General features: G+C 46.4%; 2 protein-coding genes across 2 annotated transcripts; one reads left to right on the top strand and one right to left on the bottom strand.

Moving 5' to 3' along the window:
• Positions 1–264: 264 nt before the first annotated feature.
• On the top strand, positions 265–8,378 carry CTSZ (cathepsin Z). The gene is made up of 6 exons (XM_077252814.1): positions 265–454; positions 2,845–3,008; positions 4,070–4,249; positions 5,932–6,082; positions 7,048–7,213; positions 7,888–8,378. Exons 1-6 carry the CDS (start codon positions 342–344, stop codon positions 7,999–8,001), a joined length of 888 nt encoding a protein of 295 aa, XP_077108929.1. The 5' UTR covers positions 265–341; the 3' UTR covers positions 8,002–8,378.
• Positions 8,379–8,549: 171 nt separating this feature from the next.
• On the bottom strand, positions 8,550–19,713 carry NELFCD (negative elongation factor complex member C/D). Its single transcript, XM_077252813.1, has 15 exons — positions 19,506–19,713; positions 18,698–18,810; positions 17,193–17,302; positions 16,721–16,830; positions 16,400–16,507; positions 16,168–16,320; positions 15,957–16,087; positions 15,458–15,623; positions 15,129–15,263; positions 14,739–14,878; positions 14,520–14,634; positions 14,240–14,335; positions 13,146–13,286; positions 12,940–13,069; positions 8,550–9,637 (listed from the first exon to the last, which is right to left on the bottom strand). The coding sequence occupies exons 1-15, from the start codon at positions 19,590–19,592 to the stop codon at positions 9,603–9,605; spliced, it is 1,770 nt and encodes a 589-aa protein (XP_077108928.1). The 5' UTR covers positions 19,593–19,713; the 3' UTR covers positions 8,550–9,602.
• Between the last annotated feature and the right edge of the window lie 1,758 nt (positions 19,714–21,471).

Below are 21,471 nucleotides of genomic sequence, written 5' to 3'. Positions count from 1 at the left end.
CCCCCACAGCAATCATCCCATTCCCAGACCCTCCATGCAGCCCCCCACAGCAATCACCCCATTCCCAGACTCTCCATACAGCCCCCCACAGCAATCACCCCATTCCCAGACCCTCCATACAGCCCCCCACAGCCAGATGTGACCGGCGCAGAAGAAGAACTCTGTGCAATCATTGAAATCGCAGTCCCCGCCCCCTCCCCAGTCCCCGCCCCCAGTCCCTCACAATGACCTATCCCTGATTCAGGAAACCTCGCCGGTGATTCAGCAATGGGGGAAGTGTCTGCTGCTGGTTTCTATCCAGTCTCTTCCTGCCTATCACGAGACATCGCCTGTCCTTCACCATGTACAGACATATGTTGCTTTGTGCCCTCATCTCCTGGGTTCATGGGGGGCTCTACTTTCAGGAGGGTCAGCACTGCTATAAACCAGTATCCAGAGGCAACTTTGGAGTGAGGTAGGTACCGCCGCCAGGTCAGTAGATGAAGGGATAGAAAAAAAGACTTCACATACAGCTGTTGTAGAACTATAAGTCCCAGCTTATCCTGTATAGGACTTCTCAGATACAGCTGTGGTAGAACTACAAGCCCCAGCATATCCTGTATAGGACTTCTCAGATACAGCTGTGGTAGAACTACAAGCCCCAGCATATCCTGTATAGGACTTCTCAGATACAGCTGTGGTAGAACTACAAGCCCCAGCATACTCTGTAAAGGAATTCTCAGCTGCAGTTCTACCACAGCTGTATCCGAGAAGTCCTATACAGGATATGCTGAGACTTGTAGTTCTACCACAGCTATAAGTCCCAGCATATCCTGTATAGGACTTCTCAGATACAGCTGTGGTAGAACTACAAGCCCCAGCATATCCTGTATAGGACTTCTCAGATACAGCTGTGGTAGAACTACAAGCCCCAGCATACTCTGTAAAGGAATTCTCAGCTGCAGTTCTACCACAGCTGTATCCGAGAAGTCCTATACAGGATATGCTGAGACTTGTAGTTCTACCACAGCTATAAGTCCCAGCATATCCTGTATAGGACTTCTCAGATACAGCTGTGGTAGAACTACAAGCCCCAGGCCTCCTTTATCATACTAATGTTCCACAAAACTTTAAAGTTTTTCTGTGTTTTTTGTGCCCCTCAGACGGGCGATACACATTAGGGTAAAGACAGAACGGAGACAATTTGGCCGAACACTGCAGTAGATGCATCTGTTCTCTGTTATCAGCCGCTGACTGCAGTGCTCGGTGTGCGATCCTCTGCCCTATGATAATGGTGCCGCACTATTAGGGTGTGTGGCCCTTTAATCCTCAGTCTCGCAGAGGCGTATAGTGACAGTGGTGGCTCCGCTTTACCAATATGAGTGCACTTTTCTAGTAAATGAGTGTGATGATCCGCTAAGTGCTGGAAAGGTGAACAGCGACAGCTAACCTCTCACCACGGAAAGATGACACGAGGGACATGTAAAGGGCACCTAACAAATATTCAGACACTTCCTCGGGTATAAAATATCCAGACTCGACATCTCCTGCGTGATTCTAGGACACTATGACAATAAGCGGCCGCACTATTAATCGGTGCGGTCAGGTGACACGTTTCGGTGTTGCAGTCGGGCTCACAGTGGGGAGGAGATTTTTCCAGCTCTCCGACTGGTAGTGAATCCTATTGTGCCCCTTAGGTCCATACCTTATACTGGTGTCAGGGTCCCTTTAAAGGGGTCTCATCATAGCCATCGCTAGTGTATCTGATCAATAGGGATCTCTGGCCTTTAGATCCACCTGATCCCTAGGCAGAAGGATCCATAGTACTAGGTAAAGTCCAGCACAAACATTGCAGATGTTCTACAACATGTTGTACAATCCAAAGAAACACTGAAAACAAAGGATTTTATATTGTTACACCTGAATGACTGAAGCTAGGCTGCAATACCACACACAGCCTGCTGACAAGTGTGGCGCTGTTTTAGCAAATCATACTTTTCTATTTTCTAGAACTCCAGATGGCAAAATAGTTCTCTGGCCGGCAGCCATATTCCCAATCATGTTTTTTGGTTCATGTATGAAGATCAGCTGCACGGGGGGGGGTACGGTAGCTGCTTATCCCCCAGGGAAGCAAAGGATCGGACAGGTTTTCATTAATCAGTGAAACTTTAGTTGTCAGCAGCCGCCGGTGGGATCTGTAGACCCCGCTGTATAAGAAGTGCGGACGTCTACAAAAATGAATGGAGTCACCGGCCAGATTATGTAATAATCCGGGCGTCTCGGCCAGTGATCAGTGTGCAGCTCTTAATGGCACTTGTTCTTCTCCAAGGTTCTTATACATACTTCACACTCCAGAGACTTGGATGCCAGAAATTCCTCCAGCAAATCTGTGTTACTTCCCGCTAGAGGTCATTTACACCTTCCCTTTAAGGGGATTTCCTCTCATCATAAATGGCTAAAATTGAAAATTTCTTGTAATAATTTATTAAAAATCATGAAGGAGTTAGTCCAAAATGTTGTCACTTATGGCATCAATTAGTGATGAGCGAATGTGCTCGGATAAGGTGTTATCTCAGCATGCTCAAGTGCTAACCGAGGGTCCTCGGTGTGCTCGAATAATGTGTTCACTTTGTAGCATATTCTTTTTCTTGCACCAGTCATTGACTTACGTATAATTTTAGCCCTTTCTTTGCTGCAGCTGCTGCAGAACATCATAAGGATTTCCTCGGAGACCTGTATGCATTTCCCGTAGCTTTGCTCTTGTATAATGTCACATTCTTATAACGTGAGCCCACATATAATATAGTAGAGACCAGGTAAATAATCACGTCCGTGACTTATCATATCCGCCTTCCTCTTCTACAGGACCTACCCACGTCCACATGAATACATCCCAGTGAAAAGTCTGCCCAAAGTCTGGGACTGGCGGAACGTCAACGGCACCAACTATGTCAGCTCCACCCGAAACCAGCACATCCCACAGTACTGTGGCTCGTGCTGGGCACATGGGAGTACAAGCGCTATGGCCGGTGGGTTCTAGTAAACTGACCAGTGCTCCCAAGGCCACGTGCACACGGTCAGTATGTGTAAGCCAAAACCAGGAGTGGGACAGTCAGAGGAAAAGTATAATAGAAACACGTCACCACTTCTGTATTTATCACCCACTCCTGGTTTTGGATTACAAATACTGAGGTAAAACACTGACCAAATACTGAGGTAAAAAAAACTGACCAAATACTGAGGTAAAAAACTGAGGTAAAAAAAACCCTGACCAAATACTGAACGTGTGCACGTGTCCCTAAGAGGAAGAAAAAAGAAGGCTCAGTCCAGTTTCTTGTAATGACACAAATTTGTTGAGTTTCTCCATCTCTTTGGCTTTTGCTGCACATAGTAATAGTAATAACACGGAGCTGCTCTGCACTGTAAACCTTAGGATTAACGTGGCAGTGGTCTTACCTATGTTAAGTTCCTGCTGTTACAAAGGGTTTCTCTCTCCAAACTGCTGCTTTGTCCCCCATGCTTGACACTTCACCTTTGTTCGCTTAGGGAAAGTAAAACTAAACTCAGCCAGAAACTCAGTGCCATTATAATTAAAAGGGGTATTCCCATCTCCAACATCCTGTCCCAATATGTAGTAGGTGTAATAATAATAATATTAGGAAATACCTCCAATTAGAAATGTAGTATAGTTTTTCTGATTCGCTGTGTCGCTTACCCCATGTGCAGGGCATTGCAGTAGCTTAAGTATCCATGGTTACGACTACTTATAGAGTGACAGTTAGTTGTTGGTGATCATAACGACGGATATGTAAGCTAGAGCATTGCCCTGCACATGGGGTAAGAGACATAGCAAATCAGAAGAACTATACTATATTTCTGATAGAAGGTATTTGCTAATACTATTGTTATACCTATTACTTGGAGATGGGAATACTCCTTTAAGGTTCGATAAGTAATTAAATTGCCAATAAGAACAAGATTACACGGTTACCGTCACACAAAACTAGGGGATATGAGCACATTTATTATAAGGAATAATTACAGGATTTTCTACACCCTAGAACTGAAGATGATATTGCTTCCCTTTCAGACCGGATTAATATTAAGAGGAAAGGAGTGTGGCCTTCAGCTTACCTGTCTGTGCAGAATGTGATAGACTGTGGAGAAGCAGGATCCTGTGAGGGTGGTGATCACGGAGGAGTGTGGGACTACGCCAGCAGGCATGGCATCCCGGACGAAACCTGCAACAACTACCAGGCGAAGGACCAGGGTAGGAGGACCTCATCAGCAGGGTGACCTCATCAGCAGGGTGACCTCATCAGCAGGGTGGCCTCATCAGCAGGGTGGCCTCATCAGCAGGGTGACCCCATCAGCAGGGTGACCCCATCAGCAGGGTGACCCCATCAGCAGGGTGGCCTCATCAGCAGGGTGACAAGGTCATGTATCCTTCAGAGGTCAGCCGTATGCTGAATTCGGACATGCGTGGAACATGGATACGTACCGCGATGTGAGGCTTGGCCGCGGGTCTCTTGAACCACACTTGACAGCTACAGGCATATATGAGGTTGTTGGGTTTGGTTAGGGAGCAGTGATGGGTCGTTCGCGACTGATATGAGAGAAAGAACCAGCTCCTTGCTGGGAACAATGAGAGCCGGCACCCCCGTGAGTGCAACTAAATTCTCCGAATGGCTCTCACTGTTAATTTCACTCATCTTCAATGTTCGCTCACCTACAGTAAACACATATTTAATAGAGATCCATAAGAGTCGGCTCTTTATGGTGAGCGGAGCCAAGTGATCCAGATGACTAAAAAGAGCCGGACTGCCCGTCACTAGACCCGGGGCCAGTCTATAAATCGCGGTAAGTACACAGACGTCTAAACTGAGCCCTAGTTCTGGAGGATTATCAAGAGTGACTTGCATCAAATTGTTTTCCAGCTCCATGCTATTCTCTCGTTTGAGGAAGGGCGTGAGGCCGCCCTAAAATACCATCCTTAAATAACATGAATTTGCTTTACATTGGTTATTATTATGATGTGGCACACACCGACAATAGTGATCCTGCTCCCTACAGTAAAAAGGGTGTCAACATTAACGGCCTATCCCTAAGATTAATGCGGGTGCACCCTCCAGGAATCCATGATTAGCTATCAAGGTCCCACTCTGACGCATCCCCCGCATACATCTGATCGTCCATAGAGGACCTCTATTCATTTTAATTTTTCCCATACAAGTAATTAGGCAGGAGAAGCAGCCCCTTCATTGCGCTGATCCGTGGGCTTCTGGAAATCAGACGCCTCAACGATACAACATTGATGGCGCATCCTACAGATATCAGTGATGAAGTCTTGCAGAACCTCTTTAATTCCCCTATGACGTTGCCAATCATAGTAAGCTACCCCAATACCAATAATAGTCCGGACCTCAGAATTTCCAGCATAGCAGACAGTGAGAACGGTGGTAACTGCAGTGCCAGTAAGCGCCCCTAGACCCCCCCAACCACAGCGCTACTATAGATTACATATAGAAAGTAAACAATATTTGTATTTTTTTCACACTAGATTTAAATGATCTAACATATTCTATGTGACCAGACATTAGACCTTCTTTACAGATCTGTCTGTGGCTGTAAGACAAATGGCTGCAGCAGGAGCCTCCCCCCACCGCTACCTGCAATAGAAGCCGCCAGCCCTCATTATCTGTAAGGTGTCGGAAGAACCCTTGTAATAGTTATGATCCCTGTAATTCCCAACCTTTCTCACTCCTGCGTCTTATTTCCATGGAATCCAGCATAAAGCTTCTCATGAGCGCTCTGCTCAGTTATCGCTAAACATACAGCAGAGAATAGAAATGGTGCAGAAAGCAAAATAATACATAACGTGTATGTAGCCCTCCGTAACAGACGTCTGCAGGGGCTGAAATCATTTCTACCATGTTATTTCTTACTCTTCAGAGTGCAACAAGTTTAACCAGTGCGGCACCTGCATCACGTTCGGCAAATGCTTCAACCTCTCCAATTATACGCTGTGGAAAGTCGCTGACTACGGCGTGGTCAGCGGGAGGGAAAAGATGATGGCAGAGATCTACAAGAATGGACCTATCAGGTAAAAAAATGGCACCTTTCACTATGCCAATGGCTGTAACAGACCAGAGGCCGAGGCAGCACCATCTGAGATGTTACAGTAGAGGTCTCCTCACACTGGGGGCCCCCTTTAGGCACCATGACATAATCTCAATGTATGAGAGAATATGTAGCTGTATAACCGACAAACCTGCAGCTGGTTGGTGATCATATATCGATGTAGGTGGTCAAATGTAAACGAGCGCTTACACTAGACAAGTCTAAAGATGCATCAGTGCTATCACACAGCATGAACCACCATGAGAAATAGGGTGCCTTTCAAAAAGGTTTCCTGGAGATGTCCAGAGCTGCTAATAAGCATCATGCTCTGTAGCCTGCAGTACACACAAGTGTCATGCTCCGCCCCGACCACCCCAAAACATAAGTGTCATGCTCCGCCCCGACCAACCCTAGGCATAAGTGTCATGCTCCGCCCCGACCAACCCTAGGCATAAGTGTCATGCTCCGCCCCGACCAACCCTAGGCATAAGTGTCATGCTCCGCCCCGACCAACCCTAGGCATAAGTGTCATGCTCCACCCTGACCAACCCTAGGCATAAGTGTCATGCTCCGCCCCGACCAACCCTAGGCATAAGTGTCATGCTCCGCCCCGACCAACCCTAGGCATAAGTGTCATGCTCCGCCCCGACCAACCCTAGGCATAAGTGTCATGCTCCACCCTGACCAAGCCTAGGCATAAGTGTCATGCTCCGCCCCGACCAACCCTAGGCATAAGTGTCATGCTCCGCCCCGACCAACCCTAGGCATAAGTGTCATGCTCCGCCCCGACCAACCCTAGGCATAAGTGCCATGCTCTGCCCCCCCCAATCCACTGCTACACTTAGACATAACCATTTTACATAGAACATTTATTTAATTTTTGGTAAACGAGTCATTTGTACATGTCGTTATTAAGCATGCAGATTTAACCCTTGTTGCTTTCTTCAGCTGTGGGATAATGGCTACAGAAAAGCTTGATGCCTATACTGGAGGGCTGTATGCCGAGTACCAGCCAAACCCGATGGTGAACCATATAGTCTCCGTGGCTGGATGGGGCATAGATGAAAATGGAGTGGAGTACTGGGTGGTTCGGAACTCCTGGGGAGAGCCATGGGTGAGTACTGTATCCGGTACGGCATGTAATAGACTGCCTGGGTCCTAGCATTGTACCTGCAAGCAGGAGGCGCCGTTCTAGGACTGCTGTGAATTCCTGGACCAGAAATTCTGGGTAATTTACAATACAGCCCATGTCGGGGATTTGGAAAATTTGTAGGTCTGTAGTGTTTGCCCCTAAAATTAGAAACCACAGTCAGGACTTTGATTATTATCAAATGTCCCAATTCAGAGACCCCACTGGTGACATACTTGACAAGGCCGTGCCTCACGTAGCACCATCTGTCCCAGTAAATCTGCTGCTCCTGCCCCACTGCAATCTGTATTTCCATAGTACATGGGCTGGCATTATGTAGAAAACATTAAAAAAACAAACAAACACTTTTTCTATAATCCTATATTACACAATTTTTACTACTTGACACAAGGCAACTTCTGGCTATGGGCTGTCTCTCATATTGACTTGAAAGGGTTTGAGCTGCAATACCAGACTCAGCCTGTGGACAAGAGTGGCACTGTGCACAAAGGGAAAAAATATATACAATTATACAACACCCCTTAAGGCCAATTTACATAAAATAATCATGGTTCAGATATACATTCTTAGGGGTTTTAGCAATAATAGTCACAAGTGTTGTACATCAATGATAAAACTACTTATTTATCGGTACTCAGGGTGAGAAAGGCTGGCTGCGAATTGTGACAAGCACATACAAAGGAGGCCAGGGAACGGACTATAACCTGGCCATTGAGCAGGACTGTGCTTATGGAGATGTAATAGTCCCTTGATGACTACAAGATGGACAAGGAAGACAGAATCTGTTGCAATCTGCATTTACCGCCTTGCTAGGAATGGGACTTTCTGCAGAGTCCGAGAGAACCACGGTACATCACACAACCGGATCAGCACCACAGGGACTGGAGCCCGATGCCGACAAGACGTCTTCTATTATTACCAAATCTGTTGTATAGATTGTGATTTTTACCTGTACATCGCTGTATTTTCATCGAGTGCAATAAACTGACTGCCGGCCATGTAAAAAACGCCAGCAAGGACAATAATGCGGGAGCACAAGTGCCCGAATAGGACACATGCTGAGAATATGGTCTGTGTGTGACGCAGTAATGATTCAGGAACATAATTAAAATCTGTTATTATACAAAAAGCGGGAGAATTTCTATCTATTTGCAGACCGGCTGCCCACAGATATAGCCGAGCAAAGATTTGCGCCTGGCCCGTCCGACCAGGACGGTTATCGCTCCCTAAGCCCCTGGGAGTCTCTTGCACTTACCGAGTCCCCTGCGATGTGATGACTGTTATGTAACACGTTAGGACGTTTTGTTTTTTTAATCAATAAATTTTTATTGAAATTTGCAAATATGGTAGAGGAAAAAAACTGGTATATTCGTACGTTACAGTATACAACAGAGAAAAGGGAAATATACCCAGTTAACATACTAACAAACGTTAGGACGTATTTTTACATATTGGTACAATTATTGTCCATAACAACACATTGGATCACAGCCTGTACTTTTTTCTTAAAACATACAGTACACAAAGTGGGCGCCACTCATGTTATACCATACAGAACACAGCCCAAATCAAATTACACTCTGAAAAATATAGCTACCATACAATAAATCAGAAAAAAAATATATAAAAAAAAATTGTGGAAAAATAAACACATAAAAAGGAGGAAAATTTCATAGACAGAAACATACAGCCGAGGGTCAGGTTGTATGGGACACAGTACATAGGATGCAGAAATGATAGAGCAGTACATCAGGAACATATAATCAACTGCACATTATGCTTTTATTTAAGTTTAGAGAATAAAACCAGCACACTACAAATGAAGTGAGAAGTGCAAATACCATGAAATATGAGGTATCGACCCAATAGGCTCTGCGTCCTGACGTGTGTTTCGCTTGCGCTTCTTCACAGGGCAATAAGTGCAATAAAGACATACGTCTGGGTGCAAAGAGTTATTTTATCCTGATGGAGTGTGCGGGATCTATTTTCTCGCTGTATCATTTCTCTATTATTTATTATTACTATCTATCACTGGTACAAAGGTATGAGGAGGTCACAGGATAAGTTCCACTGTTAAAACACACACAGTAAAACCTCTCTAATATCGCACATCTTTCTCAGCATAACAGATGCACAAACCAAACGTGTACAATAAAATGTATTTATAAAAATAAAATTTCAAAAGCAAATACCGTAAACAATGCATTTTAAAAAGGGCAGGGAAAGTATATATATATATATATATATATATATATATATATATATATATATATATATATATATATATATATACACAAAAACAAACGAGAAGATGCCTCTCACGCCACATCCAAGAGAATGTCCTTTGGGATGGTCAGTGTATCATAATGAATTTGGATTTGCAGTGAGCTGAAATAAAAATGAGTGAATGTATAAGTTCAGTGGAGCTGGTCAGATATGACTTTAGTCACCGCTGTGCTCTGCTTTTACATTACGGCCGGCCGGTGCTCACAGTCAGTGCGGGAAGCAGACGGCCAGGGACCTGACGGACATCAGAAGGTGAGTATGTACTGTTTTTTTTTTACATTTACAATGGTAACCAGGGTAAACATCGGGTTACTAAGCGCGGCCCAGCGCTTAGTAACCCGATGTTTACCCTGGTTACCCAGGGACTTCGGCATCGTTGGTCGCTGGAGAGCTGTCTGTGTGACAGCTCTCCAGCGACCACACAGCGATGCTGCAGCGATCGGCATCGTTGTCGATATCGCTGCAGCGTCGCTTAATGTGACGGTACCTTTACTCAGTGGTCCTCCATAGCCACCCAAGCAGACAGACATACACTAGACCTCATCTTCACCCACCTCTGTTCCTTATCTAATCTCACAACCTCTCCCTTCCCCCTATCTGACCACCATCTACTCACCTCATCCTTGTCCTCCTCACCTGCCCCCCATGTCCAGCCACTACCACATCCTCGCAGAAACCTTGCACACCTAGACATTCACAGACTCAAAACTCTCTTCTACCCCTGTCCTCCATATCTTCACGACACGGACAGCGCCACCGTTTTCTATAACTCCACCCTCACATCAGCCATAGACTCAGTCGCCCCTCTCATGCATGGCAAAGTGCGACAAATCAATAGGCAACCCTGGCATAACAACCTCACCAAAAAACTCCAACAAGCATCCAGGGTCGCTGGAAAAAAACACGCCTGCCAGACAACTTTACTGCTTTCAAACAAGCTACACTAGCCTTCAAACTAGACCTCACTTCTGCTAAACATACCTGTTTCACTAACCTTGTATCTTCATTATTATACAACCCAAAACAACAGTTCAGCACATTTAACTCTCTCCTCTGCCGACCACTGCCACCTCCAACTCCCCTCATCTCTTCTGAGGACTTTGCCACCTACTTCAAAAACAAGATCTACCAAACAAGACAAACCTTTACTGTTCCACCACCCCAACCACTCCATATACCAGACCTCTACCCTTCCCTAATGACCTCCCAACATCACTGAAGGAGAACTTACTTCCTTTCCAAATCTCATTTCACCACCTGTGCACTTGACCCCATCCCTTCCCACCTGCTCCCCAACCTCACTAACATGCTCATTCCAGCCCTAACCCATCTCTTCAACCTATCAATATCTTCTGGTACTTTCCCCTCTGCCTTTAAACATGCAACCATCACACACATCCTCAAAAAAGCTAACCTTGACCCAACTGCTATGCCCAGCTATCGCCCCATATCACTGCTCCCATTTGCTTCCAAACGCCTTGAGCAGCATGTCCATGCTCAACTTTCCTCCCATCCCTCATCTAACTCTCTCCTTGACAACCTCCAATCTGGCTTCAGCCCCATCACTCAACTGAGACCGCCCTGACCAAAATTACTAATGACTTACAGCCAAAGCTAACAGACAGTTCTCCATCCTCCTTCTTGACCTGTCCTCTGCTTTCAACACAGTCGACCACTGCCTACTGCTACAGATTCTTTCTTCCCTTGGCATCAAAGGCCTTGCCCTGTCCTGGATTGCTTCATACCTTTCTGACCGCACATTTAGCGTTTCCCACTCCCACACTACCTCCTCATCCCGCCCTCTCTCTGTTGGAGTCCCTCAAGGCTCTGTCCTAGGGCCCCTACTTTTTTCCATCTATACCCTTGGCCTAGGACAACTCAAAGTCCCATGGCTTCCAGTACCACCTGTATGCGGACGACACTCAGATCTACCTCTCTGGCCCAGATGTCACCTCTCCGCTGTCCAGAATCCCGGAGTGTCTATCAGCCATATCCTCCTTCTTCACCTCTCGCTTCCTAAAACTCAATGTAGACAAAACCGAACTCATCATCTTTCCCCCATCTCGCATATCCCCCCTACCTGATCTATCACGGTAAACGGCATCACGATCTCTCCCACACCTGAAATCCACTGCCTCAGGGTAACTCTCGACTCTGCCCTGTCCTTCAAACCGCACCTCCAAACTCTTGCCACCTCCTGTCGCCTCCAACTCAAAAATATTGTATTGCCAGAATCCATCCCTTCCTCACCCCACAATCTTCTAAAACTCTCCGCGCATGCCCTCATCATCTCCCGCCTCGATTACTACAACACCCTCCTCTGTGGCCTCCCCACTAACTCTCTTGCATCGTTCCAGTCTGTCCTCAACAATGCTGCCCGACTAATTCACCTCGCTACTCCCCTGCTTCTCCCCTCTGCAAATCCCTCCACTGGCTCCCAATTCCCCAACGAATCCAGTTCAAACTACTAACATTGATCTACAAAGCCATCCACAACCTGTCCCCTCCCTATATCTCTGAACTAATCTCCCAATATCTTCCCTCACGTAATCTCCGGTCCTCCCAAGACCTCCTACTCTCCTCCACACTTATTCGTTCCTCACACAACCGCCTCCAAAATTTCTCCCGAATATCCCCCATTCTCTGGAACTCCACACCTCAACACGTCCGATTATCCACCACCCTCGGATCCTTCATACGGAATCTGAAAACCCATCTCTTCAGGAAAGCCTACACCCTGCAATAACCATTCTGCCGCCTCACCACTACCCGGGCTGCCGCCTCACCAACCACCCAAGGTACCGCCTCACCAACCACCCGAGCTGCCGCCTCACCAACCACCCGGGCTGCCGCCTCACCAACCACCCGGGCTGCCGCCTCACCAACCACCCGGGCTGCCGCCTCACCAACCACCCGGGCTGCCGCCTCACCAACCACCCAAGCTGCCGTCTCATCATCACCAGAGCTGCCGCACCCCCGACCTTCTGTCTCTTCCCCATTATCTCGTAGAATGTAAGTCCACAAGGACAGGGTCCCCTCCCCTCTGTACCGGTCTGCCATTGTAAATTTGCTTACTGTAAATGGTATCTATAACTGTACGTAACCCCTTTCTCATGTACAGCACCATGGAATTAATGGTGCTATATAAATAAATAAATAATAATGTTAGGAGTTTGTTCACACTATTTGCATAGGAAAAGTGGTTGAATCTAAAGAACTGCTATACATCGCCACCTAGTGCTCACAGTGATAAGTGCAGGTAACAGTACACAGTCGACAGGTGCCACCTGCTGGCCAGGAAAATATAGATGAGCAGCAATAATAATCATCATCTTTATTTTTATATAGCGCTAACATATTCTGCAGCGCTTTACAGTCTGCACACATTATCAGCAAGTACTTACCTATAAACTCTGTCACCGGATCATGTTCTCCTTCTGTCTTAATGGTGCCGGCTATACTTTCGTTTTCTAGGATGGGAAGGAAAAGCTGCACAAAGTCTGAGGTATAGGGAGGCGCAATGACATCCAGAACCTGGAGGGGAAAATGGCAATTAAGTCATGGTAATTAAGATGGGGGATGGGCTGTGGAACATACAGATAGAGCCCACCTCTGTCACAAAGTATCGTATGAGAGAGATGTCAGTGTCAAGCTTCTCCAGGCATCTGCGGATGTAGGTGACGACAGGCAGCACATACCCCCGGCTCAGCAGGTGAACCATCCTGTCCAACAGGGTCTTCTTCAGCTCCATCTACTCAGAGACAAATTACAACTGAGTACAGAATTCTGCAGCCTTCAGAGCTGAACTCACCCAATAATAATATTTGAAAGCTTAATATTTCCTTCTAAAAATCTATTTCTGGGCAGGTAGCTACACATTAATTATTCTCTGTATTTTAGGTCTCGGAAGCAGAAGTGAGCAATGACAGACAAACCCTGTAAAAGTGCATCTGTCAGTAAGATTTCACCCCCAAACAATTTATATGCACATGTAGCTCCTTCAAAGACAAGTCCAGCAATACCTTTACATGGTCAGTCCATTCCTCCATTACTGAGAAGTCAGAGTTTGCATTGATATGCAAATGAGGCTGAAGGACTATGGTAGATCTGAAGCCTCTGTCACTCCAGCTCTATTCCTCACCCAGCGCACACACCTTCTGCTTGACTGACAGCCTTTACACTGCAAGCCTTCAGACAAACAAGCCATCAATCAAGCGGGAGGAGGTGGTGCTGGGCAGGGAATAGAGCTGGAGTGACAGGCTTCAGATATGGAAATGTGACGGGAGAATTATGGTATATCGAAACGCGGATTTCTCAGTAACGGAGGAATGGACTGGCCATGTAAATATATTGCTGGACTGGTCTTTGAGAGAGCTACGGTACATTACATCTAAATAGTTTGGTTGGTGAAATCCTGCTGACAGACTCCCTCTAAAGGGGATTTTCCACTTTAGGAGAAAAAAAAAAAAAATCCCCAAAAGTTTTTATGTTGTAAAATATCAAACAAAGCATAATCTCAACTTCTTGGGACACAGCGCCTGCTTTCTGCACATCACTGCTGCAGCCAATCACTGAGCTCAGCTGACAGACGAGTGGAACACCCCTTTAAATAAGACCCTATATTCTCATGACATATTTGGTTTAAGAAAAGCATCTGAAGCCTACATGGCCGCCACGCAGGCAGCACACCCTGCAGTCTCTTACCTGCTCCATGACGTCTAGCTGCGAGTGCTCGGTTTCGAAGAGTTTAATAAGTAGCTGCAGGACTTGTGGGTGTAGAAGTTGGTGACAAGTGCTGATCTACAAGGATGGTGACAAAACATGGAAGAATTCAGATGTGGAAATACAATTCCTTATTGCATAAAATTAGTTAGAATTGTCAGTCCGTGGTGGTAAGTTTGTCTGATTGCTTTCTATAGTCAATTTCATGGGTAAAATCCTCAAATTGTGGTGTAAATACACCAATGGTCTTTGGTGCACTCGCCTCATCCAGCAGAGCCAGGTGTACAGGTGTATGATCCGTCTGGAGCTGGAAATACCGAGGTTCTGATACCGTCCAGTCCACCCACTTCAAAACACCCATTGCTACAACTGGGAACCTGTGGTGGAAACATGAAACGTTGACCAGTTTTGGGCCAGTAGCCATGTCCACCATTCTAATGCAGCAATCCCATCCTATAAGCCGTGCATCATCTCAGCCTACCTGATACACTGATACAATGTGCCAAGCTCGGCTACAAGCTCCGAAGCGCCCTTGTTTTCATTGCAGCACAGATTATGGACAGTCTCGATCGCTTTGGATGTGGACTTCAACTCATCTTTATTAATATTCACTCTTTTATTCTGCGGTAAATAAGACAACGGGATGATCTGATGATTTTACACCTTGATACAAAAGGATAGGTCTGCAATACTAGACACAACCATGAGTAAGGGTGGTGCTGTTCCAGGAGAAAATTGTATTTATTTATTTTTTAAATCATCTGCTTTTTCTTTTTCTAAATTTTAGACAACCCATTTTATCTCATGCACAGGAAAGGGTAAATGCAGAGTACGCCGTGATCAGGCTTCTCCTATCCAAGTAAAGGCTTACCTTTTTCCATGTTTCTACCACACTGGCAGCATAAGCCAATATATGGATGTATTTATGCTTGTGGTCTTGATTTATCTTGGCTCCAGGTTTGAAGAGCGACTGCATGAAAAGATCCAGGAACGCAGGAACACGGATCTGAGAGAGGAGCAGATTTAGGAAATATGGACAAGTTACGGGATATATTAAGGAAGGGGCAGTGTGGGCATAATAACAGAAAACATACAGAAATACATTCTGCATGAGCCATCTTGTAAGTGATGGCCAGATACACTGATGACATGACGTATACATATAGTGTCCTGGTCAATAGAGGAGCCCCTTATCCTCACCAGCTCCACGGGGGGAGAGTCCATGCTTGTAAACATCTTGTACAGGACAGTAATGTCCGCAGGGTTCAAAGCGCCTTTGGATAACATAGCACCAAGTGCCTGGCATGCCCGAGGGTAGGAGGCAGCGGTGCCCAACGCAAGAGTGATCTGACTGGCATCATGGCCCCTGGGGAAGAAAAAGTCTACGTAAAATAACAATGTAATACTTACGGGTCGTATTGACAGTCCTTATGGGGATTCAGCTAGCAGCGAGTCTTTTTAGGGCAATAAAAGTTTTATATTCATATTTCCCAATTTTCTGTATACCTAACATGTTAAATGCTGCTGTCAATCTCTGACAGTGGAATTTAACACGATCGCGCTGAAAACGCGTCACTAAACCCACCCAACTTGCTGAACGGTTCACTATAACAGTAATTTTGGCCAGGGGTGCCCAAACTTTTACATGCCACTGTATATCTGAAATAAAACTATTAAAAGATTACGTAACCATTCTTACTTTTCATGAGCAAATCTCTGCACCTCTTGTGCAATCCTCCGCATGGCAGATCCTCCCTGCTCCTCTTGCGCCAATATAGACATGATGGCTTGTGCAAACAAGTAGGTGTGTTCTCCGTGACAAACCATTTTCTACAAGATGAGACAAAAAGGAGAATGCTTAAGTGAAGGCAGACTCCATGAATGGCACTGCAGTGCTGAGAGGAACATACAGCAAACTCAGGTAGGTTTTTTTCAAGGTTCTCCTCTCCTCCATCAAGAATGGTGGCCAGTGATGTACGAAGCACCCTGGAGAAGACCTCCAGCTGCTGGCAAGCTGTGGAGACGCTGGTGATTTCTCCTTGGTACCCGGCATCAGAGATGAGCTAGGAGACAGAGCAGGACGAGGATTTATCCGTCAGCAGTAAGCTGCGTCACACGAAGCAGTAATTCTCCGTCACTCACCTTCACTGTGAAGTTCAGCATCAAACAGTCTGGGTGCGCCTCGGCGAGCTTGTAGAACAGGTCCCTCCATGTGGTGTGTGCAATCATCTGCTCCAGCCACGCGGGGGTCTACAAATCAAAGTGGGAGCAAGGCCTTATCCGAGTATGCTCCAGTGTTCAAGTCCTCGCATCTGCATGTCTCGCGGCTGTTCGACAGCTGCAACACATGCAGGTGCGGGGACTCGACCATATTTTTCGAGCTCGCCGATGTCACTTGCTTAGCACCAGAGCATGCTCACATAACGCCTTATCTGATCACGTACACTGATCACTAATTATTACCTCTCCTTCCTCTGTAAATATGGAATCTGCTTTTCTCGGCTCAAAGTGTTTAATCAACAGACTCTTCAAGTGGTTTTCCACAGTCTCCTGGACTTGTACCGGCTCCACTCCTGTAACACAATATATGGAGAATGACCTTCTCATACAAGCCGCATAGTAACACGGACACTTAAAGGGGCTGTCTCATCAGAGAGAACCTCTTACCAAAACACATCTAGTCAGTAGCCCGGTCTGACATCACATCCCACAACTGAATGGTCCCCCGCTCTGCCATCACCATTCAGCCTTGACGCAGCCACCATGCCCCGTGGATGAATAGTGCCCGCTCTGCCATCATGTCCTAGCCTTACTCTACTGCAGGTCCCAATAAGATAACTTTTCTACTGGACCCAGACTTATTTTTATATTATTAACCCAATATATTCTCATCTTCGCACCGGGACCAACTCCACCAAGTGACAATGACCGGTACCTGAATGGATGAGCCATTCTGCCAACAGGTTGACGGTCTGTGCTACAGCTGCGTAATTCTCCGAGAGGAGCTGAATGACGTTCTCCGGAGACCCGCCTGCCTGGAAATACCTGCACAAAACAGAATCAGACCTCGCTCACACTGCCGTACACTCCATCAGGAGAGGGAATCGGCCCAATATTAGCACATGACACAATCTATAGTAACCAAGTCCCAAATAAAACACACATTATTTTGGTGTTTAAGGCCGCAGATGTATTTAAAAATCACATCACTATAACAGTAAGGGCTCAGTCAGATGTCCGATTTTTCTACATGTGAGAATAACAAACCAATTAGTCTGATCAGACCTTGATCACAGTCTGTAGTCCGAGTGTCATCCATTTTTCTCTTACGCTGAGGAATTTTAAAAAATGTCTCCATTCTGACAGTCCATGAAAATCGTATGACTGTTGTCACCTGAGTGAGGTCCGATTTTTCATGGACCCAATGACAATTTTGATTTGACCCGCGTATCAAAATGGGACATGCCTCCGATATTTTTTTGCAGATGACTCATTTCAAGGAAAAAAAAAATCAGTTTGATCTGAGTGTCATACGATTTTCTTGTATGACAGAGTCGCAGCACAGGTATGGAGAAGATGGAGGACTCCATCTTCTCCATTGTCTCCACCCGCGATTACAATTAAATAATTGCAGGTCTGCACTGCCCCATAATATAACATGGGGTATAGTGGCATCTGAAAAAGCATCATATAGCACTTGGCTGTGCTATACACCAGTGTGGCGAACCGTAACGCTAACAGATAACGTTTAAAAAAAACCCAACACATTTAACATAAAATCCTGATTTAAAGGGACTCTGTCACCTGAATTTGGAGGGAACAATTTTCAGTCTAATGGGCGGGGTTTTCGGGTGTTTGATTCACCCTTTCCTTACCCGCTGGCTGCATGCTGGCTGCAATATTGGATTGAAGTTCATTCTCTGTCCTCCGTAGTACATGCCTGCACAAGGCAGTCTTGCCTTACGCAGGCGTGTACTATGGAGGACAGAGAATGAACTTCAATCCAATATTGCAGCCAGCGGGTAAGGAAAGGGTGAATCAAACACCCAAAAACCCAGCCCATATGACTGAAAATTGTTCCCTCCAAATTCAGGTGACAGAGTCTCTTTAAACAATAGGTGATTTTCTGATAGCCGCTTCCCTTTGGGGTAGGGTCACGTGGCCATCTCCTCAACATTGGAGAAAACGAAAGGTCCGATTACTCTCATCAGACTTTGATCGGAGTGTCATCAGCTTTTCTTGGGGAAAAAAAAAATCTCCACCTTCTCTATTCAGTCGTTCTGTAAGCCCCATACAATACCATGGGTATGTGAAAACCATAGCGCTCATCCGATATAAGCGGTCGTGTACACGAGCCCAGAAGATGATCGTAGACGCAAATCTTAGATCTGCTACTCTCGAAAACCAGAAGGAGCTAACATGGAGTCAGCTCTGATGTACCTCTTCAAGGTGTTGAATATGGCCGGCTCCATGATGTAGTCACGACTGGACAGCTTCTGCAGACATTCCTGCTGCACCTCGGCGTCGTCCTCCGCCTCTCCGTACTCTTCATCCTGCCGTACAACAGAGAGCAGGACATAAGTCACTGACGCATCGGTGCACAGATTTCTTCACAATCAAGTGACAGGGGAACTGCTTGAAATGCAATTCCATAACGTTTAGGTGACAGTGTAGATACTGGGGGCCACATCAGGTTCCCTGTGGGCTTCCCCCACACACATGCATGCTCAGTTCAGCCGAGCGTACATTTGTTCGGATTGGGGGAGACGTCGCTGTCAGGCATCTCTTACCTCCACCCGATTCTTCTCTGCCCCACAACCTCCCATCTGGGAAGAGTCGGGGGTCACTAAATATACATGGAGGGAGCTGCTGAAATGGGTGGGCTCAGCCAAAATGTATCTAACGTGTTGGGGGCCTTTAAAGGGACACTCCATTTCTGATTTCAGGATGTATGCTTTTGTTAAAGGGGATTCTTTTTCCTAAGATTTTATTTGGATTTTAAAATAACAGGCAAGAAAAGGGAATGAGGGTGGGATAGGACGGTGGGGGGGGGTTAAAGGGGATTCTGAGCTGAAGACCTTGATGGGATATTATACCGATCGCCCCCCATTACGCCATAGAAGTGCTGCTGCTATTTTGGCTGTACTCTGACCCAGCACGTTCCTCCGAGTATTATTATGGTACTACAAGTCCCAGCAACACACACATCAGTTGCTATGATCCTCAGGAGGAATAAGTGCAGACTCACCGCTCCTCTCTCCTCCCAGTCCCCAATAATGGTCCCAGAGCTGACCCCTCCGCCACTGCTGCTCCCTAGGAAATATTCGGGGTCCATCTCCTCTTTAGGGGGTCTGCAGCTTCCTCTATTGACTTTCCGCAGTTTCCAGGCGCAATAAGATGACCTATGTTTTTTCTCCCGGAAGTGCAGAGGGAAGATATTATAGAACCAATCTGTCCACTATGGAGGCGGCGGCCATGTTTGTGAAGACCAGACAGGACCCGAGTACTGGACGAGAGCCGCCTCAGTACAACCGAGAAGCAGGGGCTGCACCCGGCTGTGTGGGTCAGGAAGGCTTTGGCATTTACCAGGCCCAGTCTGGTTGCCATAGGAAACAGCTGCTCTTCTTCCTTGCACCAGTTTATATAAATATCCAGTCGCCTCAGATTTTAATATCTCTTCTTGCTGTCAGTAAATGGAAACTCTCCAGCTGTCAGATGGGTCTCTGAAGGGGATATCTCCTAGCAAGTGGGAAGCTTATGCTGCTAAGTTCTCCCTGTAAAGCCAGGTTCAGACGGCCATATTGGAAACCAGGCAAACTGCAACCGCAAATAGTGGAGCTGACTGTTAGTGATGAGAGAACGTGCTCGGATAAGGTGTTATCTTAGCATGCTCCGGTGCTGACCAAGGGTCTTCAGCGTGCACAAAATATATGTTCCGAGTCCCCCGGCTGCATGTCTCGTGGCTATTAGCCACAACACATGCAGGCATTACTTAACTGGGAGCCCTGGGGACTCAAACATTTTTCGAGCACTTCGAAGACACTCAGCACCCGAGCACGCTTGCCCATCACTAGTGACTGTCTCCATGTGCTCATCGGCACCGTAGTCAGGGGTCAGACCTGCCTTTACATTGCATGTATTATTATGGTCCATAAAACTGACTAAAGTAGTGTATGCTGTGGTTTTTTTCCATGTTAGCTCGCCGTGTGGGCAATCGGGTGCGTTCAAACCCCAAAACAGACCGATTATTCGCCAAGTGCACACATATTCAGTATTTGGTCAGTATTTTACCTCAGTATGTGTAAGCCAAAACCAGGAGAGGAACAATCAGAGGAAAAGTATAATAGAAACACGTCACCACTTCTGTATTTATCACCCTCTCCTGGTTTTGGCTTACACATACTGAGGTAAAATACTGACCGAATGCTGACTGTGTGAACGAGGCCTTAGGAGGGTTCGTTATTCTCGGTCTGTGCCGTGTTCACGTGCTCAATGGACTGCACAGTGATCCAGTAATGACCATCGTGCCTGTGCACACAAGGGATTTTTCACACATGGAGTCTGGTAGGCTTTATGGACCCGGCTAGTGCTTGCCGATATCCAGCAGCTCCTGCACCTGTCCACAGTGCAGACGGGCACACAGCCAATCATATCCACAACTTGCCGACAGGACTGGCCCGATTTTAGTACCGGTGTGGTAAAATGGCATTTTTTGCCTAATGCATTCCTGGAGAACCCACCTGGGTAGCTCCAAGTATAATGGGCCGCGTCTTTCTAGTCGCATATCGCGTACTCAGTCACCTGACCGCCGTTCCCGCAGTACAATGTGTGTGAACGTGGCCTTACTCTGATCATACACATGGTCAAACCTAAAAGAAAGTCTGGGGAAAATGGAATATCAGATAACCACATGCTCAGTTTCTTTTTCCTCAGTATGAAGTCTGTTCTACTTTTTGAGAAAACATTGCGCACCCACCTCAGCATGTGCGCATCTGGGGGGTCAGGAGAAATCACTGACGGCCTTACCAGTTTTTGAGCAACAGCTCTCAGAAATGTGTGATCATCTTCAGACTGTTTCCAAGATGTGCCTTAACGGTGGCAGATAAGGGGCTTTATTCCTCAGCTCTGCTTTTTAACAGCGCAGAGAAGTAAGTGAATAGCGCCCCTTAGTATCAGAAAACCTGGGTTTCAGCTACCGGGGATAGCGGAGACCA

The sequence above is a fragment of the Ranitomeya variabilis genome, chromosome 4, assembly GCF_051348905.1.
Source record: "Ranitomeya variabilis isolate aRanVar5 chromosome 4, aRanVar5.hap1, whole genome shotgun sequence".
Lineage (NCBI taxonomy): Eukaryota > Metazoa > Chordata > Amphibia > Anura > Dendrobatidae > Ranitomeya > Ranitomeya variabilis.
The sequence above is the reverse complement of the archived record's forward strand: the minus strand, read 5'-3'. Positions and strand labels throughout refer to the sequence as shown.

Coding starts and splice junctions, on each gene's coding strand:
- CTSZ (XM_077252814.1), top strand. CDS start 342: ATGTACAGACATATGTTGCTTTGTGCCCTCATCTCCTGGGTTCATGGG. Junction 455..2,844: donor AGAGGCAACTTTGGAGTGAG/GTAGGTACCGCC, acceptor CCTCTTCTACAG/GACCTACCCACGTCCACATG. Junction 7,214..7,887: donor ACTCCTGGGGAGAGCCATGG/GTGAGTACTGTA, acceptor ATCGGTACTCAG/GGTGAGAAAGGCTGGCTGCG.
- NELFCD (XM_077252813.1), bottom strand. CDS start 19,592: ATGGACCCCGAATATTTCCTAGGGAGCAGCAGTGGCGGAGGGGTCAGC. Junction 18,811..19,505: donor ACTGGGAGGAGAGAGGAGCG/GTGAGTCTGCAC, acceptor GTTGTACGGCAG/GATGAAGAGTACGGAGAGGC. Junction 9,638..12,939: donor TCCGGTGACAGAGTTTATAG/GTAAGTACTTGC, acceptor TTTTTATTTCAG/CTCACTGCAAATCCAAATTC.